Source organism: Rhinolophus hipposideros (genome assembly GCF_964194185.1).
Source record: "Rhinolophus hipposideros genome assembly, chromosome: 5".
NCBI lineage: Eukaryota > Metazoa > Chordata > Mammalia > Chiroptera > Rhinolophidae > Rhinolophus > Rhinolophus hipposideros.
In genome coordinates, this window is record NC_138051.1 from 38,781,070 (window position 1) to 38,808,093 (window position 27,024).

General features: G+C 57.3%; 2 protein-coding genes across 6 annotated transcripts in view; both read left to right on the forward strand.

The window, feature by feature from the left end:
- The window catches only part of MAPKBP1 (mitogen-activated protein kinase binding protein 1), a 51,398-nt gene extending 42,918 nt beyond the window's left edge, over positions 1–8,480 (forward strand). For all 4 annotated transcript variants that reach the window (XM_081050163.1, XM_081050160.1, XM_081050161.1 and 1 more), the window contains 12 exons: positions 18–152; positions 355–491; positions 682–737; positions 1,810–2,046; positions 2,506–2,672; positions 2,910–3,058; positions 3,175–3,372; positions 3,541–3,625; positions 3,926–4,209; positions 4,431–5,027; positions 5,457–5,542; positions 6,168–8,480. In XM_081050163.1, the coding sequence (XP_080906289.1) occupies positions 18–152; positions 355–491; positions 682–737; positions 1,810–2,046; positions 2,506–2,672; positions 2,910–3,058; positions 3,175–3,372; positions 3,541–3,625; positions 3,926–4,209; positions 4,431–5,027; positions 5,457–5,542; positions 6,168–6,395 (2,359 nt within the window). In that variant the 3' untranslated portion in view covers positions 6,396–8,480. The remainder of the gene's footprint in view (positions 1–17; positions 153–354; positions 492–681; positions 738–1,809; positions 2,047–2,505; positions 2,673–2,909; positions 3,059–3,174; positions 3,373–3,540; positions 3,626–3,925; positions 4,210–4,430; positions 5,028–5,456; positions 5,543–6,167) is intronic.
- Positions 8,481–8,760: 280 nt separating this feature from the next.
- Positions 8,761–26,754, forward strand: LOC308497937 (bifunctional peptidase and (3S)-lysyl hydroxylase JMJD7). Of its 2 annotated transcripts, XM_081049003.1 has the most exons (24): positions 8,761–8,839; positions 12,824–12,977; positions 13,051–13,304; positions 13,634–13,690; positions 14,175–14,270; positions 14,471–14,547; positions 17,790–17,862; positions 18,152–18,564; positions 18,959–18,999; positions 19,193–19,235; positions 19,493–19,547; positions 19,813–19,943; positions 20,216–20,299; positions 20,596–20,633; positions 21,502–21,637; positions 22,411–22,547; positions 22,802–23,024; positions 23,176–23,293; positions 23,579–23,716; positions 23,890–23,994; positions 24,161–24,340; positions 24,691–24,857; positions 25,667–25,853; positions 26,026–26,754. In XM_081049003.1, exons 1-24 carry the CDS (start codon positions 8,776–8,778, stop codon positions 26,244–26,246), a joined length of 3,192 nt encoding a protein of 1,063 aa, XP_080905129.1. In that variant the 5' UTR covers positions 8,761–8,775; the 3' UTR covers positions 26,247–26,754. The 2 variants fall into 2 exon arrangements, with proteins under 2 accessions (XP_080905129.1, XP_080905128.1); XM_081049002.1 differs by lacking the exons at positions 17,790–17,862; positions 18,152–18,564; positions 18,959–18,999; ... (13 more) ...; positions 25,667–25,853; positions 26,026–26,754 and adding exons at positions 14,767–14,926; positions 15,043–15,589.
- Positions 26,755–27,024: the final 270 nt, after the last annotated feature.

Genomic DNA, 27,024 nt, shown 5'->3' on the forward strand with positions numbered 1-27,024 from the left:
TCTGTGGCTCTGCCCAGCTGCATATTTGTGTGGCGCCTGAGCTCTGAGATGACCATCAGCATGAGGCAGCGTCTGGCTGAACTGCGCCAGCGTCAGCGAGGGAGCAAGCAGCAAGGACCGTCCTCTCCCCAAAGGGCTGCTGCACCCAGCCGGTGAGAGCAGTGTGGGATATGGGCAGGCCGTGGGTGGGCATCCAGATTGCCCTCTGTGGTCTCATCGCACCTCCTCCTTGCTCTGGACCTCCCCTTCAGCAAACCTATCCCCCAACACCTGCTTCTCACATGAAGACCCATGGTGTTGGCCTCTCCCCATACTGAGTCTCCTCTCCCCATGACCTTCCTCTCTCGGACACAGACGCGAGGCCCCGTCCAGGCTGTCTTCTGGACCAGCACTCTCATCAGACAGTGACAAGGACGGAGAAGACGAGGGCACTGAAGAAGAAGAACTTCCAGCTCTGCCCATCCTTGCCAAGGGTACCAAGAAAGAGCCAGGTCTGTGGAAGTCTGGCGTGGGGACAGAAAGGAACCAGTTGGTATAGAGGCTAGATATGCCCTTTCCGGGATGGTGGGAGTAAGAGCAGTGTGAGCTGAGGAAACTAGAGCGTCCTTGTGGCCACAAGGAGGGTATGGGCTGCTGTGGATGGGCAGGAGACACACTCTCTGACTGCCTGTCTCTGTCTAGCCTCGGTGCCCAGCCTATCCCTGCCCCGAAGCCTGTCCCACTGGGAGATGAGTCGGGTAAGTCACCATCGTTAAAATACCCTTCCAAGTTTGCAAGAGGTGAAGGAAGGTGAAAGCAGGGCTCGCTGGGCATTTGAACATAGGGTGTGCCCACATACTCCAGCCCTTGTGTCCATGGAAGGGCCTTATGGGGCAGCTGGGCTGGTCCCAGATTAAGGATAGTGAATGCCAGGGGTTTCCTTCCTGTGGGCCAGGTGAGGGGCCTGCAAGGGTTAGTCACCCCTCGGGGAAGTCTTCTACTTGGCCTGAGAGTAAATGTGAACAAAGAACAGGTTGAGGTGGGGAGTGGGAAGGAGGTGTCTGAGCCAAATGCTTAGAACTAAAGTTCAAGAAATCAAAGGTCCGAAGAACAGAAATGTGGAGAAGCTGTAGTTCTAAAGACCCCAGGTGAGGAGGTAAGCTCAGAACTTCCAGATAGTGAGAGGGAAAGGACCAATAACTGAGTGGCTACCTCAGGGTAACCAGAAGTAAGATAAAGGCTTTCAGAGCAAGCCCCAGGCAGCCCGGTCCTCACTGGTCCCGTGTCGGTATTTCAAGGGCAGCACCTTTCATGGTCAGCAGTTCCGTGGGATGATGGTGGTGGGGTGTCTCTGGTACGTTCTGACCAGCCAGGGCTCTCAAGTCTGGGCTTTTGGTTTGTTTTTGGTGCTGTGAATGAAGTTGGGGTCGCTGTTGAGGCTGTCCTCAGAGTAGGGGACTTCTAAAGAGTCCTAGCTTTGAGGTACCTATGACACCAGGTGAAGACTGAGACCAGAAGTTCCTCTGAGACAGGATGTAGATTGAAGCTAAAAGCATGAACTCTGGAGCCAGACTACCTGAGTTGTAACCGACAAGCAGGCTACTTACTGTCTGTGGGACTTGGCCGAGTTACTTAAGCCCGCTGTGCTTCAGTTTTCCCATCCGTAACGAAGGGGATGATAATAGTACCTACTTCATAAGGTTGTTGTGAAGTTTAAATGAGCTAATACATGTCAAGTGCCTGGCACACAGTAAGTGATAATGTGAAAGTGTGCTAAAACGATTGGGGAATTGTTATTGTTACTCCTTTCCCACCCCTGCCCCATATTAGGCCCAGGAGACGGTGGAGTTCCTGGACCCAGCTCCGGCAGCCAACCAAGGGCCCAGAAGAAGGGGGCGCTGGGCTCAGTCAGGCGTAGAGCTGAGTGTTCGCTCCATGCTAGACCTGCGGCAGCTGGATACACTGGCCCCGAGCCCTCGGGGCTGTAGCCAGGACTTGCTGGCCATGACTCCGTGTGGTCCTGGGAAGCATGGGCAGCAGGCCCCTGAGACCTCATGCGCTGTCCAGGTGAGCTGCTCCCTCCCTGTTCCTTCGAGACCTCCAGACAGCTTCAGCCAGCCGTGTGCCAACCGCGGGAGGCTGAGCACTGGTCCGGCAGTGCTCGCTCTGCCCCTGTGGCACGTGGCTATCCCGAGCTGCAAAGTCAGGGTGGGACTGGCCCGGCTGTGTGCGTGGTGATGGGGGTGAGGAAGCAAAGGGTAGCCTTGGCTTGCTCTGGCTTCCTTGGAGGGCTCGTGATATTAAGTGGTGGCTGGCGATTGGCAGCCAGAATGCTAATAGAGTTCTTCCAGAAGCTCAGGAACACTAGTTGGAGCTCAGCCTGGCTTCTTGGTATCTGTCCTCAGAGTTGAAGTAGTCAGCTTCTCCCAGAGTTGGTGCACCCCAAATCCTTGCTCACCTACACCTCTTTTTCCAGTCCCTCTGTCACATTAGCAACCCTAGTAATGCCCCTGTGTGTGTTTCCAGAATGAAAAGCCCCCTCGGACTCAGACTTCCCAACCCTGTTCCTGCCCCCACATTATCCGATTGTTGTCCCAAGCGGAAGGGGTCTTTCCCCAAGATCTGGAGCCTACACCCATTGAAGATGGGATTGTCTACCCGGAGCCAATCAGCAGCCCCACCTTCGATACCAGGCAAGAGCCCTACCGCCACCAGACCCCTGGGGCCATGCAACCACCAGGCTTCCCTTCCCTCTGAATGTTCTTTAATGAGCGGAGGGCTGGCCCCAGGGTACCCAGGGCTTGCCTGCAAGTCCCCGCTGCCTCATGCCCAGACCCGCTCCCAGCCGGGGGAGAAGGAAGGCAGGAGTCCAGTGGGGCAGCTGCTCGCTCCTGCTCACTGCCTCTTCTTTCCCCTGCGGGCCTTCCCAGCAATGAGTTCCAGGTACAGGCACCAGCGCGAGGGACCCTGGGAAGAGTGTACCCAGGCAGCAGGGGCTCGGAGAAGCACAGTCCTGACAGTGCCTGCTCTGTGGATTATAGCAGCAGCCGCCTTTCCAGCCCTGAGCACCCCAATGAAGGTGAGGCTGCAGCCCCGAGGGAGGGCTGGGACCATGTGGGTCGTGGACTGAGGTGGGAGTGGAGGCTCTGGCGACAGATGGGTGCGTGATGCCTCTCTCCCCTCCCCCACATCCAGACTCTGAGAGCACGGAGCCCCTGAGTGTGGATGGCATTTCCTCAGACCTTGAAGAGCCAGCTGAGGGTGATGAGGAAGAGGAGGAAGAGGAGGGAGGCACTGGCCCCTATGGGCTGCAGGAAGGCAGCCCCCATACCCCGGACCAGGAGCAGTTTCTAAAACAGCACTTTGAGACTCTGGCCAATGGTGCTGCTCCAGGTGTGGTCAGAGGGCCGGCATTTGGTCGCTGCCATCTGCCCTGCCCGCCTTCTCTGCCTGGCTGAGAGGGAGGGTCTAAGGGCAGGCCAGGCCCTGGGGGTGCCTTCTAGGGGAGGAGAATCTGTGGCAAGGGCTTCCTTCATTTCATGATTTCTGTCACCCTGGCAGGGGGCCCAGTCCGGGTACCAGAGAGGACAGAGTCTCAGAGCATTTCTTCACGATTCCTGTTGCAAGTGCAGACTCCCTCCTTCAGGTACCCCCCACACAGCACCTCTTCCTCTCCCACTAGGAGCTCCAGCTCCCCTGACTTCCCAGTGCTCCCAACAGGGCCAGCCCTGCCCCTGGAGCAGCCTGCAGCTCTCCTCTCGTCAGTGCTCGTCTTGCTGTGCCCAGGAGTATTTTGCACTCCCAAGCTTTGGGATACTGGCCTGGCTGGCTTTGCGTCTGCCCTTCTCTCCTAGTGCTTCCCTAGTATTGTGAGAGCTTCTCCCCACCGTGGCAGGGAAGATCCCTGAGCCTCCACTGGGCTTTGTTCCACATTTCCTCCCTGTAGGGAACTGTCCCCATCTTCCTCAAGTCTGGCACTGACGCTGAGACCAGTCCAGGTGCCACAGGCTTCTGGTGAGCAGCTGAGAGGCAATGGTGCCAGTCCTCCAGGAGCACCCCCAGAGGTGGAGCCCTCCCCCGGAAACCCTGGCCCCCAGCAGGCAGCCCCTGTGTTGTTGCAACGACGTCGTCTCAACCTGGACAGCAGCTGGGCATCCAAGAGAGTGGCCACAAGCAGCCCCTTAGGTGGACTCCAAAAAGCCCAGTCTGTGCAGAGTCTGGTGCCACAGGGTGAGGAGCCTGGTGGGCTCAGCTCCAGGGTGAGGGGAGTGTGGAGCCCATGAGCATGCTAGAGGAAGGAGGTCCTGATGTTGTCCTGATGTGTCACTGCGCTTGTCCCTGGGTGTCCTTTAGCGGGTATGTGCAGGGCACAGTTCCTTGGGAATTGAGCCTTGGTGCCTGGGGCACCTTCCTGAACCCCTGGCCTGCATGCATCTTTGTCTCCTCTGTAGGTGAGGCTGCTCCTCCAGGTCCACTGCTGTTACGAGAGATGGAGGCCCAGGAGGGCCTGCGTTCCCTGCCCCAGGCTGACACTCGGCTGTCTCGGTCCCACTCCTACCAGAACCCCACCACCAGTTCCATGGCTAAGATATCCCGCAGCGTTTCTGTTGGGGAGAACCTGGGCCGGGCGGCTGAACCTCCAGCTCCTGCTCCCATTCGCGTCTCACCGCTCAGCAAGCTAGCCCTGCCCAGCCGGGCTCACCTGGTCCTGGACATTCCGAAACCACTGCCTGATCGTCCTTCCCTGGCCACATTCTCACCTGTTACCAAGGGCAGGTCCCCTGGTGAGATGGAACAGCCTGGCTCCCCAGCGGGCCTAGGAAAGGCTCACAGTACCTCTGAGAGGCGGGCCTGTTTGAGGGAGGATCCTTCTCCCAGGCCGAGGACAGAGTGCCAAGCTCAGCTTGGGCCCAACAGCCCCTGTGCCCAGCACCTGCCAGGCAGCAGCCATCTCCGAGGCCCTGAGAACTTGCAGTCCCCACCCCCTGAGAAGACTCCCAGCCCCATGGGGTGCAGCAGGCCCGGGGCAGCCTTGAGCCCCGCCTCAGGTGTGCACAGCTCCCTGCGCTCCTCTCCTGCCCTGTCCTCTCCTGTCGCTGTTGGCCACTCCCTGGCTCCATTCCATTTCTGTGCGTCCGGCCTCTGGTGTTTTTCCTTCCTGTCTGTTCCTGTCTCTGTCCATAAGTCATAGCCCTGATGGTGAGACACTCCTGCCGACTTTCATGATCTCCCTGTGACACACTTGCCCCCCAGTGCCTTCCGGCCCCTGGGGCTGGGGTGGCCCTTTCCTCTGGATCTTTCTGTCTGGTGTCGGGAGGGTGTTGGGAAGGAAGAGACAAGAGGAAGGGACTGAGGGCAAGCGGAGGAGGTATGATGCTGGTGGGTCGTAGGCTTGTCCTGCTCCGAGCGTTCGCAGGGGGGGATGCCTGAAAGAGCAGCTGTGCTGGGCCTTACTGAGCTGCATGTGCCCCTCCCAGGACCCGCGGTGAGCCTGGAGCAGTGTGAACAACTTGTGGCCGAACTCCAGGGCAGTCTGCGTCAGGCCGTGCAGCTCTACCACTTGGTATGTGTTGGGCATCACCGGCAGGGAGACAGAGCCTGTCAGGGATGCTAGCTGAGGGTCCAGAATGTAATGATAAGGCTCTTGCACTGATGGCTAGTGGAGCAATCTAGAACATCTTGGGCAAGGAGGCAGAGGGTTAGAGGCCAGGCTGGGCCTTTTGAACCAAGCGCCTAGGGCCATTTCTGGCCGAAAGCTGGAGACTTCCTCAGACAAGAGGGTGGGGTAGAGAGCCCACGTGTCCTAGTTTGCTCTGGACCATCCCAGTTTATGCCTGTTGTCCCAGTGTAATTGTTAATAGTATCCCTTTTCAGACTCAAAAACTATTTGGCACCCTAGACCTGGGGGCAATCTGGCAGGGCCCAAGCCTTGAAGGAGGAGTTGCTAAAAAAATATAGATGGTGCCATAATCTGATGGGGTCACCCCAGAGTCTGCCGCAATCCCGTAGCCTCTGGTTGTACTTTGTGATCTTGGGAGTTTGGAGCTCCCAGCCACATCCAGCTGGGCGTGCAGTCCCTTTTTGGGGGGTTACGGGGCAGGCTACCCAGGTCGGGCCACTCTTTTTTATAAGTCCTTGGACAGGTCCCACCACTGTTCCTCCAACCCACTTTTGGGGTCCTATTGCAGGTGACCAGCTGCAAGACGCCGTCAGCAGAGCAAAGTCGCATCACCCAGCTCCTCAGAAACACCTTCTCTTCAGTGCGGCAGGAGCTAGAGGCCCTGGCCGGGACAGTGCTGTCCAGCCCAGGCGGGAGCCCTGGGGCCGTGGGAGCTGAGCAAACGCAGGCCCTGCTAGAGCAGTACTCAGAGCTGCTGCTTCGAGCTGTGGAACGGCGCATGGAACGCAGACTCTGAGTTCCAGAAGCCCGTCCCAAGTGAATGCCCCCCTCATTCCAAACTGTAGCCCCTCCTCCACTCACTTGTGGGGATGCTTGGAGTGGATAGCAGGGATCAACGCTCAAAGAGGAAGCAGCTTTCCAGGCTGCTCCTCGTGGGGCTCCTGTATTTATTAATTTATTTCCCTGACTGTTGCCTCACTTTCTTGGAACTCCTGCCTCCACAGCCCCGCCAGTGGCTCCTGCGGGGGTAGGTCTTGGGTCTTTGTCATCTTGGTGCTGTGAGGAGTAGGAGGGCAGCCTGCCCCATCTGGGGGACATTGGGAAGGGCTTGCCCCCTCTTCTCAGAAGCCATTTGAAATTACTGCAGGGATCCGCTCCCTGGGGTGGAGCACACACACAGGGTATTCAGTGGGAGAGGGGAGAGGCCATGTGGTATTCAGGCAGCAGCCGAGCCTCTCCTCTACCTCCACTTCCCCTCCTACACCAGCTGCACTGCCCTGGCTGCCAGTACAGGGGCTGTTTCGCTCAGTTCCTGGCAGTTAGAAAGGCAGAGCTCTCTGGCCCTCCAGAGTATTCCCAGCCGTCAGGAGGCTTGAGTTGGTATCCAGGCCTGAGCCCCCACATTCCACTCCCATTCCCCCTCCAAGAGGGCCCTAGCATTGTCTCTCTCCCCGTCCCCCTTTCTGTCCTGGCCGGAACTCGTGGAGCCAGCTGTGGGATGTTGCTGCGGGACAGTGAAGCCCTTTGCTAGGCAGACATGACTCCTGGGCCTCCTTTCCTCAGCCCCTGGGCCTTCCCCATCCTCCAACCCCGGCCCCCAGCAGGCTGCTGCAGCCCAGAGGCCACTTTCTCCCTGTATCCTTAGTGATGCTAAGTCAGAAGCCTCTCGTTGGAACTTCCCTTTTGGTTTACAGGGTGCCGGCCCACCTTCTAAGGACCTTAACCATAGACGGAATCACACACACACACACCCATCAAGAAGCAGAAAAAGGGGTGGAACACACTAAACCCCACATTCTGAGTTTTGGTGTCCACAGCCTAGATGATACGAGATGGCCCATAGGGGACTTAGTTCAGGTAGGAGGAGCCTCCTCAAAGACAGCACTGGGTACCCAGGGTGTTCTGGACACCAGAGTTTGAGGGGAGGGAGGCACAGGGGACTGTAGCAGGCGCCAAGAGACACTGGAAAGGTGGTAGGAGGGACAGGTAAGTGGTAGAGGTAAGGGGCTAGGTTAGAACTAGAAGGACGGTTGTTCGGGGTGTGGGGAAGGAGATAAAGCACAGTGGCAGGCAGAGTAGGACCAAGTAGTGAAGCAGTTGAAGAATTGGGGTGACGAACGTGTCTCCAGGCCCTGCTGCTTCCCTCTGCCTCAGGTAAGTCGACAGCTTTACTGTAGCCCCGTGCCACAGAAGCCCATTCCATCTCCCATGGGCAGGCCTCTGGGCTCTACTGGCTCCTAGGCAGAGGTGTAGAAAGAAATTGGATTCTGAAGGGTGCCCAGCTCCCTTTACCTCAGCCTGAGTGCACCTGAACAAATGAAACCTATTTCACCCCCACTATTCTCCACTACTACCACCTGTATGGCCAATCTGCATTGAAATCCTGGGCCCAAGAACTGGCAGCTGAGGGTGGACCCCTGGCGGGGCTGCAGCTGCCCCTGTGAGGGTTAGAAATCCACTCCCCCCTCACCCCCAAATCGGCACACCAGCCACAGCCCACCCCAAATAGGGCTCAGGCTTGGCCCTCTGGGCTGGGTTCTTCACGATCCTCAGCCAGCCTGTTCTTCACCAGGAGGAAGCTACTCTCCTGCTATGGTTTGTGAGGTGGCTGCCCTTTCCCTACCCCCAGCGTGTGTGTGTTTGGGGGGGGGGGTCTTGTGGCCGGCCGGCGCCCATCTCCTGCATGTCTGAGGCCACCGGCAAGTGCCGCCCCTGTCCAGATTTGCCCTGACCCAGTTTTAAAAGCCCCTTATTTATAACTTTTATACTTTGTCCATGCCCTGGCGCTTCCCTCCTCCCCAGGTCTCACGGGGCTGGGGCTGTTTTTAACATGTTCGTTTGTACTGATGTATGAACTCGTCAATAAACACAATCATTTGTTAACTCTGGGACGTCAGCGAGTGGGGTAGGCAACAGAAAGCGCTTCTCGCTCGCCGCCTGGAAAGCAGAATCCGGTGTGCGCTGGGGGCCAGAGGGCGGATCCAGCCTGCGGACTTCAGGACCGAGCCGCGGGGCGGGGCCTCGGGAGGGCGGGGCCTCGGGAGGGCGGGGCCTCGGGAGGGCGGGGCCTCGGGAGGGCGGGGCCTCGGGAGGGCGGGGCCTCGGGAGGGCGGGGCCTCGGGAGGGGGTCTTAAGGGGGGAGGGCGGGGCTTCCGGACGGCGGCGGCGGCTGCGTCATGGCGGAGGTGGCTTTGGACGCTGTGCGGAGGGAGTTACGAGAATTTCCGGCCGCGGCGCGGGGTGAGTGGCTTCGATCAGGACGCGGGCGGGGCACCCGGTCCCGGAGCCGTGTGCGCCCCGGTCCTTCCTGGGCCGCTGACGCCAGGCCCGCCCTGGTTGTTAACGAGCGTAGAACCTCGTGCACGTGGCTGGTTGATGGCCTCTCTAGGTACTCTTCCGTCGAACCCCTCCTCCATCCCCATGCCCGTGGGTGGGTCCTCAGCTCTCCTCCTCCTGTGTTTGCACGCCCTCGTGGCTTCCGAAGATGACTCTTCGTATTCTCAACACCCGGTCCAGTCTTGACACCCCCGCAAGCCACCCCGCACACAGTGCTGTTGCCCTTCCCACCCTTCCCTGTCGTGAAGTCTAAGGACGTCGGATTCTCCCTGTCCCAACGCCTGCTCTAACTATTCAGGAACAGACTCCTCCAAGTCGCGAGCTGCGCAGAACTTGGGGACGACTGGGGGCAGTTGTACAAGTGATCCCTGGCTCCCCGTGCTTGGTGTTTATTTTTGTCCCTCCCCTTTTCCTTCCTTTCTCCCCTTTCTCTCCATTTTTAAGTGATTTTTTTACCCCTGTATAGAACACAGGCACGTGGTTTAAAAGCAGTGGGTTTAAAACACAAAGTAAGCTTCCCTCCCGTTCCAGGTCCCAATTTGCATCCCTCCAGAAACACGGTTTATATCCACACCTATGAGACTATATATTATATACCTCCGTTTTTATACAAGTGGTAGCCAGCTAAAGACACTCTTCAGTGCTGTTTATCGTGGAAATCATTCCATGTATTTCTATCACAATCTTTTTTCACACCTGGGTGCTAGTGCTGTAATTTACTAACCAGCCCACTGTAGATAGGCATTTAGGTCATTCCTAATCTGTTTTCAATAGTGCCAGCAAGGAATACTAGGAGTATCCATTTAACAAATCCAGTCATGTGCCGGATGCGAGGTTAGGTGATTTCGTTGTTGTGGGAACATGTTAGAGTGTACTCACACAAACCTAGATAGCACAGCCTACTATTGTAACTATATATGCGATATGTGCTTTTATATAACTGGCCGCAGTAGACTGTTTACACCAGCATCACCACAAACTCTGTGGGACCACCATCAATTGGCGGTCCCTCATTGATCAAGACATTATGTGGCCCGTGATTGTACCTACTAAGCACTTCAGTGTGCCGGGCTCTCTTAAGCGTGTATAGGATCCATCACTAAACAAAACTGATCTCTGCCCTCATAGAGAGCTCATAGTTCTGAGGAGACAGACGATGAACCATAGGCACACTAAATGAGTAAATTATATAGTAGAAGAAATGGGTTACAAGATAAGTGCTATGGGAAGAAAAATTAAAACAGAAAAATGGACCTTAGGATGTGGGGGTGGGGGCTAATTTATAAGTTTAAATAAGATGGTAAGGGTAGGCCTCCTTGATAAGACGACATTTGAGTACAGGCTTGAAAGGGAGGAGAGAGGGAGCTGTGCAGACATCTGAGAGAAGAGCCTTCTGGGTAGAGGGCACGCTCTGGGCAAATGCCCTAAGGTAGGAGTGTGCCTGGTATGTTCAAGGAACAGTGAAGAGGCCGGTGTGCCTGGAGCAGAGTTTTTCTGCTCATGTGTGAGTATTTTTGTTGGCTAAATTCCTAGCAGAAGAATTGTTGGGCCAGAGGAACTGTTTGGATCCCTTTTGAAATTCACTTTGAAGCTCTCAGTGGCCATTCGCTAAAGGAAAACTATAAAATGGAGAGAAAAGAAAACTGAAGTAGTTAACAGAAAATACAAAGGGTAAAAAAAATGGCAGTTTCCATGTATTTTAAAAATCCCTGTGACAATAATAGATTTACTGAGCCCCATGTAAATCTATTATTTCACCCCACCACCCAAGCTGCCTGCTTTGATGAGTTGACATGACAGGGAAGGCCCTTTGCCAGTTTCTTCCCCCTGCTGCTTTATCTACTTGTCAGTTTCCGTCTTACCTCTGTTGCCAGTGCCAGCTCTTCCCTTTTCCATTTCCCTGGGCCCACCAGCGTCTGTCTTCTCACTCAGTTCTAGTGTTTGATCTAAAGACGTTCACTTTCCGACTGCTAGCAAGGCCAAGATGACCAGCGTGGGGATGGAGTTATGAGAGATAAAGCATGACCTCAGAGGTGAAAATGAGCGTGATGGCTGTTCGGCGCAGGAGGCAGTAACCACCCATTGACGTTTAAGATGTTTGGGCTAGACCTCACGGATGAAAATAACAAAGCAAAACCTTGTTCGCTTTATAAAAGCCAGGAGAAAGGCATTCCAGGCTGAGTGAGCAACAGGAACAAAGTTTGATACTGCTTGGATAGACAATGGTAGGGGGCAGGCACCAGACTGGAGGAAACCAGACTGGAAAAGTAAGTTGGGCCTGATCATAGAGCATCTTGAATGCATGCCAAAGCAGACAGTATTGTGTAAGGAGTAGTGGTAAGTCATCAAAGGATTTTTTAATGGGGGTGTGACAAGATGAGATTGCATTTTAGGAAGATGACTGGGGCCAAGGTGAGCGATGCTTTGAGAGGGAGTGGAATTAAGCCAAGGAAACCAGTTAGTTCACTGCAGCAACCATCCACCCAGGAGATGTTGGAGACTTGTATTCAACCATTAAGCAAATTCAGAGGGTGCCAAAAATATGTATACACATTTTAAGAAAGAAAACCTGTATTCAAATACTCAATATATACCAATAACAAAAGATGAATACAAGTCACGTCTGACTTCTGCAATTAGAAGAGGTGCTCAGAGTGGTTACCGTCAGCGTCCAGACACTTCTGACTGCTGCGAACTACTGCTTGAGCAACGTTGACCAAAGTGTCCACTTGCATACATTTTTTTTTGGCATCTCTGGTGTTTGCTGAGCTCAGTACTATGTGCTCAGTAGTATTCTAGGTCCCAGGGATATACCAGTGAACAAGACAAGCATCCCTGCCCTCCTGGAGCTTGTATTACATTCTAGCAAGAAAGACCAACAAACAATTTGGGCAAGTGAAATATGTAGTGTGTTAGATGGTGATATAGGGAAAGAGGAAAAAAAGGGAAGGGGTATAGGATTGTTGGGGGAAAGGTTACAGTTTTTAAAAGGGTGGCCGGGGAAGGTAGCCTCATCAGAGTGACATTTGAGGACCCAGTGGAGGTAGTGTGAGTGAAGGAGGGGATCGTTGGAGAGACATAGGAGGGAAAATCAACAGGATTTGGAGACAATCAATAGGATGATAGGAGTGAGGGAAAGGAAGAGTCAAAAAGATTTTTATGAAGGGTGACACAGGGCCCCTGCGGACATCTGCACACGTAGCGCACTGTACAACCTGCCCGAATGCAAAAGGCAGCCCTGGGGGTCAGGATGGTGACGCTGGTCACTAAGACCAAAACCAAAGTCTAGCCCTTACTTTTCTTTCTGTAGTTTTGTGCAGCAGCGGTCTGTCTTCCCCATTAGGTCATGAGCTTCCTGAGATGATGATTGGATCATCCCTTGATAGCTCCACATTGGCCAAGCCAAGTACTGAATGCATTCCAGGGGCTCAGTAAATATCACTGCTGAAGGGCACTTTCCAGAGCCTCGACCCACCTATACCAGCCTGTGGTCTGGGGGCCTCAGCTCTTGCTCATTCTGGAGCTCCCAACACCGTCTCAGTGGCTGCCTTTCCTAATGGATGCCAGGAGGTTGGCCACTTCCGAGTGGGAAAGCCAAGGGTCCATGGTACGGGCCGGACGTGGTCCTATGGCAGGTTTGGGTTATGGGCTGAGCAGCAGACCCTGGGCGCTGGTGCCTCTTGTGGCCCATACTGGTGTGTTTGTGGGTGTGTCACACTTTCTCCCTTACATTTCCCTCCTCATTCTTCAATTCCTGATTGTCCAGGGTCCCTTGGTCTCCAGTGGGCATGGTCTGGGGACACAGTGTGGCCTGTCCAGGAAAGGCAGGCAGTGGGACAGTGACTGCATGCTGTTGGCTTCAGCCCCCCATCCCCCTCTTTCTCTCAGAGCTCAGCGTGCCTCTTGCTGTGCCCTACCTGGACGAGCCCCCCATTCCACTCCACTTCTACCGGGACTGGGTCTGCCCCAACAGGCCCTGTATCATCCGCAACGCCCTGCGGCACTGGCCGGCTCTCCAGAAGTGGTCGCTCCCCTACCTCAGGTGGGGCTGCCCCAGTGGGATGTGGGTGGTGCTTTGTGGCGTCTGGGCCTGGGCTGAATGTCCGTTCCTCCAGAGCCACTGTGGGCTCCACGGAGGTGAGTGTGGCCATAACCCCAGATGGCTATGCGGATGCTGTGCGCGGGGACCGCTTTGTGATGCCTGCTGAGCGCCGCCTGTCCCTGAGCTGTGTACTGGACGTGCTGGAGGGCCGAGCCCAACACCCAGGAGTCCTCTACGTGCAGAAGCAGTGCTCCAACCTGCCCACCGAGCTGCCCCAGCTGCTGCCTGATCTGGAGCCCCATGTGCCCTGGGCCTCAGAGGCACTGGGTGAGTGGAGGAGGGGGCGCTGTATGCTGCTGCTCTCCCTTTGGTGATGGCCTGGCCACACTCTTGGCCCCACCGGGTCAGGTGCTGCACACTAACTGCTCAAGTCCCCAGGCCTGGACTTCATATTGATGAAGATTGCTGCCCTTCCTTCCGCCCCAGGGGAGGGAGGCCCCTCGCCAAGTGACCCATCTGTCCTTTCTCCCTGCTTTCTCCCTGAGACCCCTCTGCTCCCCACCCAGGTCCTGGCCCAGCATCATTTTTGGTGGTTATTCCCAGCCTGGCTGTTGGGGTGCCCTCTCCTAACTTACCGTTTTCCCTCCGACTCACAGGAAAGATGCCTGATGCTGTGAACTTCTGGCTGGGGGAGGCGGCAGCAGTGACATCTTGTAGGTATCAGGTGGGGAGGAAGAGGGCAAGAGTGGAAGGTTGGGCCTGGATGGAAGTTAGACTGATTGTTCTCTAAGATTTCTTCGGGGATTCCGGACTCGACACAGCAGAGGGCCTCCCTGACAGCTCAGGTCCGGGAAAGTACCTGTGGCATTGGGGATGGAGGACATTGTTTCTCCTAGGTCCCTGAAAGCTCTCCAGAGGCCAGCAAGGTCGGGGTGAACTCAGGAGAGCTCTGTGTGTGCGAATTGCCCTCTTGGTGGAGTTGAGCCCAGGGTCTGGAAAGCGTCAGGTTCCTGGTGGGCAGAGATCAGAAATGCCTGAATTTCCGCCAGACACTTGGGCACCCCCTCAAGCCTGCTCTGACATTGCAGGCTGTTCTCTCACACTGTAAGCTGTCTGCGGGTGCGAGGCCTCCATCGTTTGCCGCTGCCTTGCCCTGCCCCCCACATCCCTGCCCACTGGGCCTTCTTTGTGTGGCAGTGCACAAGGACCACTATGAGAACCTCTACTGTGTGGTCTCGGGAGAGAAACACTTCCTGCTACATCCACCCAGCGACCGGCCCTTCATTCCCTATGGTAAGGGGGGCGGCCTGCAGGGGCTCTGGGGAGCAGGTGGCCCAGGTGGGGGGAAGGAAGGGAGGGACCCGGGCAGGCCTGTGCCCCAGGCCTGACGTGTGGACACAGTGTCTCCTGACCCTGTTCCCCTGTACCCAGGGAGCAAGTAAATGGAAGTGGCTGGCAAGCAGCGGGCCACACCTTTCTCCATCTCGTTTCAGAGCTGTATACACCGGCAACCTACCAGCTAACTGAAGAGGGCTCCTTCAAAATGGTAGATGAGGAGGCTATGGAGAAGGTACCTGTCTTGTTCCTGGGCCCCAGGGGGAGAGAAGCGTAGGAGCCTGGGCTCTAAGGGGAAGCCACAGAAGAGCTGGGCATGTGCTCCTTGCTCTGAAAAATGTCAGGGCCTACGGTGCTGCGCAGGGCAGGGCCCGTGGTGTTCACCTTTGGAAGGGACAGAGTTGGGGGGCCAGGGGGTTTGGGGCCTACTCCCTGGCATCCACTGTGCCCCCAGGTGCCCTGGATCCCACTGGACCCCTTGGCTCCTGATCTGGCCCGGTACCCCAGTTACAGCCAGGCCCAGGCCCTTCGCTGCACAGTGCGGGCTGGAGAGATGCTCTACCTGCCCGCCCTCTGGTTCCACCACGTCCAGCAGTCCCACGGCTGCATTGCTGGTGAGGAGCTGCCCGGTCACCTGACGGCAGGCCCAGCAGGGCATCTGGGGGAGGGGTTGGGGTGGTCCTAGGTTCGACGAGGGAGCCTCATGCGCAGGTCTCCGTTCTTTCTGCAGTGAATTTCTGGTACGACATGGAGTATGACCTCAAGTACAGTTACTTCCAGCTGCTCGACTCCCTCACTAAGGCCTCAGGCCTCGACTGATGGAGCCCCGGTGAACATTGCCAAGGGCAGCTCGTGGAAAAGGTGGTGCCCCTCCTGGGCCTGGCCAATGCTACAGGCAACCTGGAGTCAGAGCGTGCTGGCTGCTGGCCTCGCGCAGCTTGGGATCAGCTTTGGAGGATTTCTGTCTGGAGGTCCAGGAGGTGCCAGGCAGGTCTGGGTGTGGGCTCCCAGGAAGTTGCCACACAGATGAGGCAGCGGCCTGGCCTGGAGGATAAAAGGCTCCAAGTGCAGCACCGCCTCTCACCTCCATGACCGTGGGCGAGGTACTGCCTTTGAGCACTGGTGTCCTGTCTGTAAAACATAATGCTGGTTCCTACGTCCCGGGGTGTCCTACCTCCCGGGGTGTTGTGAGACTTGGAGATGAGATCTGTAAGGATGACTTGGGGCGGGCACAGAGGGAAGTGTTCAATAAAAGTACCTGTGATTCTCGTGTGCTGAGACTCCCTCTTGAAGTTGCCTTCTGTGGTCTGGTGAGGGTTGCAAGGCTCATGATAAAATTTCAGGGTGACCCTGTTGGGGGTGAGGGCCAGGTCTGTGCCTGGGCCTGAGGAGCTGTGTTGTCAAGACCCCTCTATCCACCACAGCCGTTGCAAGCAGGCCGACCTCGCTGTAACTCGATCTCAAATTTCGTTGACTTGGGGCCTGTGAAGCTCTTCCTAGCCTTGCCCTGGCTTTGTTTGCTCTCCTCCTCCAGCTCCAGGGCAGCTGGTAGGGTCTGGTGCCCTGAGGGTCACGCCCGTTTCTCTCACAACAGGCACAGGTAGGAGGGGACAGAAGCCCTTGCCCCTCCTGCAACTGTTCCCCTGCGGAAGGAGTGGGTCTCCACACAGACTCCCTCATCCCCAGCCACCCAGCACCCAGCTCCCAAGCGGAAGCAGCTGGCTTTGAAGGGCTTAGAACAAACCGCGTCCCTACCAGCTGATGATGGGGCCTGGGCACTCGTCAGATTGGCCCAGTGCCCCAGTCAGGACTGGGCATTCCTGTCATACTGGCGCTGGAAGTTGCGAGAGGCCCTGCATGCCACAGGGGACACGGCTCTTCCACTTGCCCTGCTCTGGGCCCACCTTCACCCCCAGCTTTCCAGACCTCAGTGGCTCCTCCAGGCCTTACTTTCCCACCTTCCTGCTCAGCCTCTGACAGTGAGCTCTCCTGGGGGTGTCTTCTGTAGGTCAGGGCTGGGTGGAGTGGGCACAGATAGAGATGGCTGGAGAGAATGGGTCTTTGGGGCTGCTGAGCCCCAACCCCTGGGTGTCAGTGGCTCCACCTAGGATTAAGGTACCTCATTTTCTGGACAGGCGGCTGGTCTAGGAATGGGTGTGGGGCTTGGGTGGAGCGGAGGTGGTTGGGAGGGCCCAGGGAGGAGCTTGGAGCCAGCGGGGACATCCCTGGCTCAGGATTAAAAAGCTGACTGCCTTCCGTCCTGCGGCGGTGCCTGTCATTCCTTGCTCCCGAGGACTCAGCCTCATGGCTCTGGTAAGATCAGTAGGGAACTGGGCCTCCACTCGGACCCCTAGTTCTTCTGGGGTCTGGTTAATGCTGTTTATTAGAGGAGCTGTGGGTTTCTCCTTGGCCCAGCATGGTGAGCAGAAGCCAAGGAGGAGGCAGGGTCTTGGGACAGGGATCATCCTGAGTTTCTCTAGGGATGGGCTCCGGGCAGCACTCCCTGGCACCAGGGGTTTGGGCCCTGATAACTCAGGTTCCCAGCTGCTAACCTGGGGCCCCAGAAGGAAGTGGCTGTTCTGGTGACCTGACTCAGTTGTTTGGGATGTGGGGTGCAGGGCTGACACTGACTGAAGAGCTTCCCCAGCGCTGCCCCTGGACGCCAGCCCTTTCTGAGGTAGGGCTGGAGGCTGAAAGGAAGGACCGGTTGGCATGGCTTCCCCTGCCTTGGGAACCAGCCAGGGTCCCATCCGCAGACTGAGGGTCGTGGGTTTAGATGGAGCCACCTAGGAACTATTGTTACCCTGACCTTGTAGGACCTGGAGACTTGACAACCTGTGGGTGGTCTGAGCTGGTACTGCTATCCCTACCCTAGCAGACAGCCCATTTCCAAAACTGTCCCCTGGCTGGAGGTGGAAAGTATGGGGGTCAGCCCAACTGGGGAGCCCAAGGCCAGGCTGGGTCCTGACATATCTTCCCTGGCACCCTGCCACCCAAGACCAGCCACAAGCCTGCTTAACAAGGGTGAGCCAGGCGTGTGGGTGAAAGACTGACAAGGAAACTACCAGGAACTGGAAGCAGGTTAGTGTGGGGATTGAGCCTGCAGCTAGCTTGGTCCAATCCTCGGGCAAGTGACTAGTCTTCCTGCCCCTGCCCTGGGCTGGGAAGCGTTCTGACACTCAGTTTCCTCCTGGGGTTTGGTCATAAGTAGTCTCCCACATAGGATGGTTGTGTGATTGAATGAGTTAATGTCCATGAAGACCCTGGACCAAAGCCCACTCAGAGTGTTGTCTAACTGTTGGAAGGTATCATCAGCAGATACTAGAGCTCCATTCTGTTCAGGCCTGTGGCTGGGCAGAGCTGGGCTTGTGATTCAGAATTAGGTGTCAAGGGGTTGCCCCAGCCTCCCTTTTGGCCCTTGTCTCCTTTGGGCCCCTCTGCCTGCAGCAAGACTGTCCGTCCCTCTGTCCTCTGCAGGCAAAGGTGCCGGGGACCTGCTTGCTCACCGTTCGTGTTCTGCAGGCCCGTGGCCTGCCCTCCAAGGACCTAGGTGAGTGCTGGGCAACAGTTCTACAGAAGCATTCAGCATGGGGCAGGGACTGGGGAGAGATGTGAGTAGGGTCAGGCATGCAGGGGTTTCCTGGAGGGGGTGCCAAGAAGAGGTACTGGGTGGTGGAAAGTCATGGTCGGAGCTCTGCCTCTGCTCTTCCCCGCTTCCTGACCCAGCCCTATTCTTGGGTCTCTAGGTCTCTAGGGGATGCCTATGATGGAGGGACTGTGGGTGGCTGGGCTAGGAAGCGTTCTGATACTCAGCGGGTACCCGTTCCTCCTTCCCGCAGTGACCCCCTCTGACTGCTATGTGACTCTCTGGCTGCCCACGGCGTCCAGCCAAAAGCTTCAGACACGTACGGTTAAGAACAGCAGAAACCCCATCTGGAATCAGAGCTTTCGCTTCCGAATCCACAGCCAGCTCAAGGTGGGCCGGATATCAGCCCTGGCCTGCTCACTGTCCTGTGCATTGCCACCGTTTCCTCCCAGCCCCCCATTCTCTGTCCCCGTGTTTCTCACCCTCCTATCCCACCCTCCTTCCTACAGCCCCCTCACTCTGCTCCCCTTCCAGAATATCCTACAGCTGCAAGTCTTTGACCAGGACCTTTTGACGAGCGATGACCCTGTGTTGTCAGTGCTGTTTGATGTGGGGACTTTGCAGGCTGGGGAGTTCCGACGTGAGAGTTTCCGCCTGAACCATCAGGCAAGGTTGCATCCAGGGGAGGGGAGGGCCTCTGCCCCGGGGAGCGGGGAGCGGAGACGCCTGCAGGGTGGTTGAGTACTCCCTCTACTCCCTCTTTTGCAGGGACTAGTCCAGGCTTCCCTGGCATCTCAGAGGCCTCTTTCAGCCAGTAGCTACTATCCCCGGGGGAGCAATCTCATCCCTAACCCTCTTTCTTGGTCCCTAAGCCGAGGGCGGTTCTTGGAGCAGTGCAGAGAAGGTGGACTGTGCAGCCCGGAGATGGAGATTATGGCTCTCCTACCACTGGACCCAGCAGCCCCAGCTGGCATCTGGAATCTGCGCCTGTGTGTGTACACACACTCACACTCACACTCACACTCTTCACCCTTCCTAACTTGCTTCTTTCTCTCTCCAGGGCGAGGAGCACCTGGAAGTTGAATTTCGGCTGCAGAGTCTGTGAGTCAGGGGCCATGGGGCAATTCCCGGGTGGGAGTGCTTCCTTCTGGGAAGGATGGGACCCAGCGCACCCAGAGCCGGCTCCCTTTCCTGGGAGACATCCAGTGGTGGAGGAGGAATGCCCAGGCCTCATTGGGGGGTGAGAACCTGGGAACCGGGACTCCCGCTCAGGGTCACTGGGGGCTCTTTCCAGGACAGACTGTGCTGAGCAGCTGGTCAGCAATGGCATTCTGGTGGTGAGTCTAGAACCCCTCCCTCAGGCCACCTGCTCACCATCCTCCCTGAGTGTCAGGCCCGCCCTAGGGGGTTGGGGGGGCAGAGCTGAGTGGGGGGACCCTGGGATTTTAGTTCCTCGAGAGGATATAACTTCAAGCAAATGCATGGTGACTCGACCGAGGTAATAAAGTGCTGAGGAGCAAGAACCAGGGTGCTGGGAGGGTGGGGGCCTCCAACAGGAGGGTTTCGAGTCTGAGGGGCTCTCCTACTAACTCAGGCCCGGGAGCTCTCCTGCTTGCATGTTCGACTGGAGGAGGCAGGGGACAAGCAGGGTGAGTCCCTGACAATTTGGGATAGCCTGGCCCTCAGCCCTTGTCTTCCCCTTTCTGAGAGGACCCTGGAGGGGTCAGCTCTCAGGCAGGAGTGCGGGTTGGGGGGTTTCCCCTTAGTCCACAGACGGGCTGTCATGGGGCGCAATCTCCCAGCCTTCGCCTGGGCCAGACATCATGTCGGTGTCTCCCAGGCCGCTTAGGCCAGATGAGGGCTTCTGTGGACTGAGAGCCTGTTCTCAGCCTCTGCTCTGGTTACTGCTTCCAGGGTCAGAAGGCAGAGTTCAGCTTGCGGTTCCCGGGGCCCGTGAGGGTCCACAGGAGACCTCAGTGGGCGCTGGCTCCTTCCGCTTCCATTGCCCCGCCTGCTGGGAGCCGGAGCTGAGTGTTCGTCTGCAGGTCCTGTGCTGCTCGTGCCTGCGCCTGTGAGGGGGACGCACTGAGCCTTTCCCCTCCTCCCCTTAGCACCTCCTTCCAGCCTGTCCCTCTGCTCATGCTGACCCACCCTTTACTCCCTGGCAGAGTCAGGCACCCTGGGAAGAGTGTGGGGCTGGTGTCAGTCTCCTGTCCCACTTCATACTACTTCTTTGTCACTCCCAGGGGCAATTGGTAAAGTCCTTGCCGGACCAAATGGTAAAGATTCTTAGTTCTTCTTTTATCCCCCACTGCAGGAAGCCCCCCAGGAGCAGCTGAATGTGCCCCTGAAGGCCCTGCCCTCTGGCCAAGTGGTGCGGCTCGTCTTCCCTACCTTGCAGGTACTGACCACCAGAGGAAGAAAGCCAGATTAACCGACAGGGCCAGGCTCCAGGCTTTGCAGGGCTGGCCCACTTCCATAGCAGCTTCTGTCCTCGGGCCATGCCCTGGACAAATGCTGGACCAGGCTCTTGGAAGAGGGGTTCAATGAGCATGTCTGCTTTCAGGCCTCAGGCCTGGCCCCTGTAGAGATAGCCGGGGGCCCAAGGGAGCGTGGGGTCATCGTGGGGGTGTGGCTGGGGCTGGAATGAGGAACAGGGTGGCCATCCTTTGTGACTGGATCATGCATGGTTTTCAGGAGCCTCTGATGAGGGTGGAGCTGAAAAAAGAAGAAGGGTGAGAAGCTGGGTTGGGCACTGGAAAGGTAATGGGGGAAAGCAGTCAGGGACGGGTGGCCCACGGTCAGGCACTCGGCCTGGAGGAGTGAGGGTGGCTCCTCCAGGTGGCTCCCAGAACAACTGCTGCTCCGCAAATCCTCTGAGATGCTCAGGGGTTTGCTTCCAGGGCAGAGCACCATGTGCAGGGAGCCTTAGCACGTAAAGGCTGTTTTTAACTTGTACTTGCATTTCTGCTTTAGTTGGAGGGGTGTGTGCCTAGCCTAGTGCCTTATACTTGGGAGACACTTGATAAATGTTTGGCTGGAAAAGCAGGTAGAAGGTGAGAAGAGTGGCTTGAGGCATTGAGAGGGCGAGGAAACCAAGAGGTGAGAAATTGTGCCCCTTCGAGTGGCAGCTACTGTAGGTGGACTTTAGCTAACCTTCACCAGACAAGAGGAGTTGTGACCCTGGCCTTCCACATGCCGGGGAGACTAGCTGCTCACCACAAAGAGGTGGGAACACTGGTTCCTGTCCCCTCTGAGGTCTCTTTTGGGTGGGTGCAGGAGAGGCGCTGAGGTAGAAGTAGGTCAGTAGCGTTGGGCCCCAGCCAGGGGCCTGTCTGCACCCGTGACCCCGGAGGCACCTCTTTAGTCACCAGTATTCCCCGTTCTGTGAATCCGCTTTGCTGCATTCCCTGTGTCCTCACATGGGTCTGGGTTTGCCTTCTCTCCATCGCACCCACACCTCAGACTTCAGTCAGGACACAGAAGGAGGGGTGAGGGTTGAGGAGAGAAGAGATGGCAGTGGGCTTTTCAGGGAGGCAGACCCAGCTTCTCTTTCTCTGGCGAGGCCGGGAGCTACCTCATGGGCCCTTCCTTCCCACCCAGACCCAGGGAGCTGGCCGTGCGGCTGGGCTGCGGGCCCTGCGCTGAGGAGCAGGCCTTCCTGAGCAGGAGGAAGCGGGTGGTGGCCAAGGCCCTGAAGCAGGCCCTGCAGCTGGACGAAGACTTGGAGGAGGATGAGGTCTGGGGACTGGGCTGGGTGGGGTGGGCATCCTCGGGCTCGCTCTGGCCCAGTGCTCAGTGTCGAATGCTGGCACTGCCTATTCCCCGACCAGACCGGAGCCGGTGCCGAGCTGGGCTTGGACCCGCCTCCTCTCTGCCTGCCCCTGCTTTGCTGCCCTCTCAGTTGATGTTATGAGAAGCTTGATCACAGCAAATGGAGAGCATTGCATGAAGCACCGCTCTCCAGGCTAGCTTCCCTTCTCGTTGTTTCTTTGTTTTCCCCCTCCTCCCCCTTTTCTCGTTGTTTCTTGATCCTCAGCCTGGTCCAGGTTGAGACACTGGGCCTGGTCTGACTGATCAGTGAGACAGCCTGCTGGCCTACGGACGTAGCTGGAGGTTCAGATCAGCCTGGAGTGTCTCCTAGGGAGATGATGTCTCTTTGCAGGAGGGAGAGGGGCGGCTACCTGGGACATTTTTGAGGTGGCCCTGGGGCTTCCAGAAAGCGATCACCAGACTCCTCACGGGCTAGAGGCGAGGAGATGAGGCCTGAAACTTGTTTGGTCCATTTTTTCTGAAGTTCTTAAAAACCAGACAAGCTTGACCCTCGAGAGGCTGCTTCTGAGTAAAACCTCCTCAGCGGCCCGATTAGAACTGGTCCCAAGAGCCCTGATCGCATCTCGAGTGGCCTTCGCCATGGGTGCGTTGAGGGGCCAGTTGGCTGCTACCTCCCCCTCCTGTGGCTCAGCCTCCCCTCCCGGAGACCTCGCCGAGCCTGGCTGTGCTTGCTTTCAGATCCCAGTGGTAGCTGTCATGGCCACCGGCGGTGGGATCCGGGCGATGACATCCCTGTATGGGCAGCTGGCCGGCCTGAGGGAGCTAGGCCTCTTGGACTGTGTTTCCTACCTCACAGGGGCCTCGGGCTCCACCTGGTGAGCTGGCTGCAGGTTGAGTACGGAAGCCTGGTAGTGGCTGGTTGGGTTGTGGCAGGGGAGGTAAGGCTCTCTTGGACTCCACAGGCCTTTCTGACCAAATTAGAAGGGCTGGGAGAGTGCATGCGCCAGACAAAAATGTGCTCAGGGGGACTCTTGGAAGGTGCTTACCAGGCTGTTGTCCTAGAATAAAGAGCCCAAGGCATGCGGTGGGGTCCTCAAGTGATGATCCCCCTGGCTTTGGCTTTCTCCAGGGCTTTGGCCAACCTCTATGAGGACCCACAGTGGTCTCAGAAGGACCTGGCAGGGCCCACTGAGTCACTGAAGGCCCAGGTGACCAAGAGCAAACTGGGCGTGCTGGCCCACAGCAAGTTGCTGCAGTACCGGCAAGAGCTGGCTGAACATGCCCGTCTGGGCCACCCGACCTGCTTCACCAACCTGTGGGCCCTCATCAACGAGGCGCTGCTGCATGACGAGGTGTGGGGGGACTGCAGCCTGGGGAGTGGAGCTGGGGCAGCCGGAGCCACTGCAGGTCCAGAGCTGGGGAGCAGTCCTGGGCAGCAGGGCATGGGAAAGGCCCAGGCATCAGGAAGTCATGGCTTTAGGTTCAAATCGTCTTCCCCGCTAGCCCCATGACCACAAACTCTCAGACCAGCGGGAGGCGCTGAGTCACGGCCAGAACCCGCTGCCCATCTACTGTGCCCTCAACACCAAGGGGAAGAAGCTGACCACCTTTGAATTTCAGGGTGAGTAGCCTGGAACTGAGCCCCATGCTTTCATGGTTGGTGGGGTGAGGGGTATCCAGGCCTGTGTGCAGGAGGTGGGTGTTACACCACCTCTTCTGGGCCAAAGACTATCATTCAGGCTTTGGGATGGGGGCGAGGGCCGTAGGTCCCATGCCCAGAGTGCCATCAGTAAGGCCGAGCCTCCTGATCACCAGGCTGTCCTGACGGGAAGCCTGTGGTGGGTGCGTTGGTGCCGAGAGTCCTCAGGTTCTGGGCCCATGTTAAGGCAGCGTGGCCTCCTCACAGAGTGGGTCGAGTTCTCCCCCTACGAGGTTGGCTTTCCTAAGTACGGCGCCTTCATCCCCTCCGAGCTCTTTGGCTCTGAGTTCTTCATGGGACGCCTGACGAAGCAGCTTCCTGAGTCCCGCATCTGCTTCCTGGAAGGTGAGGGGAGCTGGAAGGCTGGAGAAGCTGGCGTAGTGGGGAGAATGGGCCTGGGAGAGGTGGTGGGCCTTGACCTTCCCAGCTTAGTCACTGGGATGTTTCCTGGTGGACTGGCCTTGGGGAAGGTGGTGACGGGGTGTGGGACCCTCTTCTCCTTGTGACCCCTTTCTCAGGTATTTGGAGCAACCTGTATGCAGCCAACCTCCAGGACAGCTTATACTGGGCCTCAGAACCCAGCCAGTTCTGGGACCGCTGGGCGCAGGATCAGGCCAGTTTGAGTAGGTGCCGGGGCTCCTTTGTAAGGATTCAGAAGGACAGCCGGTGGGGCTGTATTTGGGGTCGATGGAGGTCGCTCTCAGGCCTTTGGGAGTCCAAAGAGACTGAGATAAAGGCCCAGGGGGGTCCCCATTTCCTGAATGCCCCACTTCCCCACCTTGACTGCAGGCAAGGAATGCGTCCCCCTTCTGAAGATCGAAGAGCCTCCCACAGCAGCTGGCAGGATAGCCAAGTTTTTCACTGACCTTCTGACGTGGCGCCCGCTTGCCCAGGCCACCCACAACTTCTTGCATGGCCTCCATTTCCACAAAGACTATTTCCAGCATCCTCACTTTTCTACCTGGAAAGGTATCTGCTTTTCTCCCCCTGGTCCCTGCTCTCTAGGTCTTCCCATGGCCATTTGAGCCTTAGGTCCCTGATCCACACACCCACACTCTGCAACCCCTGGTCCCCAAGCCCTTTGAGCTCAGTTCCCTGGGCTGCTTGGAGCAGGAGCCCCTTTTTCTCTCCTTGTGATGGGAATCAGGGCCCAGCTTCAGGGCCTCAGGAAGTGGCGGTGCTACTTCAGCAGGAGGGAGCAGGACCAGAGGGCAGGGTCTTCTTCCACCAGCAGCAAGGAGCTGGCATTAGTCCTGAGGGGCTGGTGCCCTCAGCTCCACTGACAGCTGCTTCTCCACCCCAACCCCCACCCTGTCCAGCCACCAAACTGGACGGGTTCCCCAATCAGCTGACACCTGCTGAGCCCTACCTTTGTCTACTGGATGTCGGCTACTTTATCAACACCAGCTGCCTGCCCCTCCTGCAGCCCACACGGGACGTGGACCTCATCCTGTCACTGGACTACAACCTCCATGGAGCCTTTCAGGTGGGATGGGGGCAGGCTTGGAAGGTGGGCAACCCCTGGCCTGGCCTGGCCTTGGCTGGCCTGATATCTGGGCTCCTGTCTCTGGGGAGATGTGCTTTGGAGTCCAGTATCGGGCCCACCTTCCCTGGGGGCTGTGACAGTGACACCATGACAACAGGAGACTGAATTCATAGAATCCACAACTAGGGGAACCCACTGTGCTCAGGAAGTTGGAGTCATGGGGGAACCGGCAATGTTTTGAATGCATTTTATGTCTGGGTCCCCTTTGCTATACCTGCACCCCAGTTGGTCCTGGGCCTCTGGGACCCGCTGCTTTGAGTTTCTGTGCTGGTCCAGTGCAGTCTTTTGCCTCCCAACTGCAGAACCTGGGAGGTGTTTGCAGCCCCGCTCGGCTGAGCCCAGTGGAGCTGCAGCAGAAAGACTGTCAGCTTTAGAGCGTTTTTCCAAGTCTCGCTTGGCTGCGTTGGATCCACTAGAACAGGGGTGTCCAAACTGCAGCCCGCAATCCATTGCTAATTGGCCCGCAGCAAATTCCAAAAATATATTTAGTGTACTTAAATAAACCAGGTGAGGCAATACGTACTTCACCTCGAGTGAGTGGCCCAGCTGTTTGTGTATTTTACCGCATAGGGCCCTTGGTGCAAAACGTTGAAAAAAGTTTGGACATCCCTGCACTAGAGCCTGATTTGGCCTCTGGACCCTACATCCCGCGTGTCTTAGTGAACCTCCACATTCGGTCAGCCTGCGGCTGAGGACTCTGGGGAGCCCCCTGGCCCATCCCTCTGACGTCATTTCTGTCCACCCTGCAGCAGCTGCAGCTCCTGGGCCAGTTCTGCCAGGAGCAAGGGATCCCTTTCCCACCCATCTCTCCCAGCCCTGAGGAGCAGCGCCAACCTCAAGAGTGCCACCTGTTCTTGGACCCTGACTGCCCTGAAGCCCCTGCCGTGCTCCACTTCCCCCTGCTCAATGACTCCTTCCGGGAGTACTCAGCCCCTGGTGAGCCACTGCCTCAGCCCCTCCACATTGCCCTCCTGGTGCCCGGGGCCCCCTGTCTGTCGTCCTATCTCCTCAGTCCTCTATGCCTCTCTGAGAGGGGACCCCAACGCACCCCCCTCCACCACCCAGTGCATTTCCCCTCCATGCCCAGGCTGCATTCTCTCTCCACTAGGGGTCCGGCGGACAGCTGAGGAGAAGGAGTCTGGGGAAGTGAACCTGTCTTCATCCAGCTCGCCCTACCACTACTCGAAGGTGACATACAGCCAGGAGGATGTGGACAAGCTGCTCCACCTGACACATTACAACATCTGTAACAACAGGGAGCGGCTGCTGGAGGCCCTGCGTGAGGCTGTGCGGCGGCGGAGGCAGCGCAAGCAGCTCCGGCCCCAGTGACCCAGTGACAGCAGTAGGAGGGGGTGCCGCCCTGGCCTCCCACCGGGCTCACTGCCCCTGACTCTTCTTCAAGCTGACTCCCCACTCTCTGGTTGCCCTGAGTTGAGTCGGGACAGAGACAGTCGTTCCCAGGTATCCCAGAGCCGCTGGTCCCAGAGCGGATGGTCCTGTGTGGGGCTCCATCAGGGGGTGTGCCTGGCACCGCTGAGGTGAGGCACTGAAGCCACCAGAAAGCCTGCCGTAGACGCCTCCGGGTAGGTCTGGAGTTCTAAACTGGCGGGGGCCTGGTCCCTGTGACGGGCTCGAGATGGCTTCCTTCTGAGCAAGGAGAAGATTCAGAGGTTCTGTGGCAGCTGGCCGTAGAGTCGGGGGAGCCCAGAGTAGCATGACCGTATTTGTGTAAGGGCTCAAAGCCCCACGACCTGTATCTGTTCTCCTTTTCTTGCTACCTTGAGTAGTTGTACAGAGTAAAAGAGAGCGCTTTATTACAGCAGCTCACACAAATGTGAAGCATTATCTGAGATTCTGTCGTTGCTGCCAAGAAGGAAGGGATATGTTATTCCAGGCTCTTGGTTACACAGGGCAAGGACCGGTCTAAGGAAAATGTCTCTCCAGGCACCTCACAGAGCTATCGCTTCAGCATGGGTTTCCCCCGAAGCATGGGCCATCTGTTCCCGGTCTGTCTGCCCTGCTGGGGGCCACCCTTTGCAAGCAGGCAGGAGGCCAGTTTGGCCTGGGGGTGGGGGTCTTGACTGCTGCAGCCTTTCAGGCAGTGACA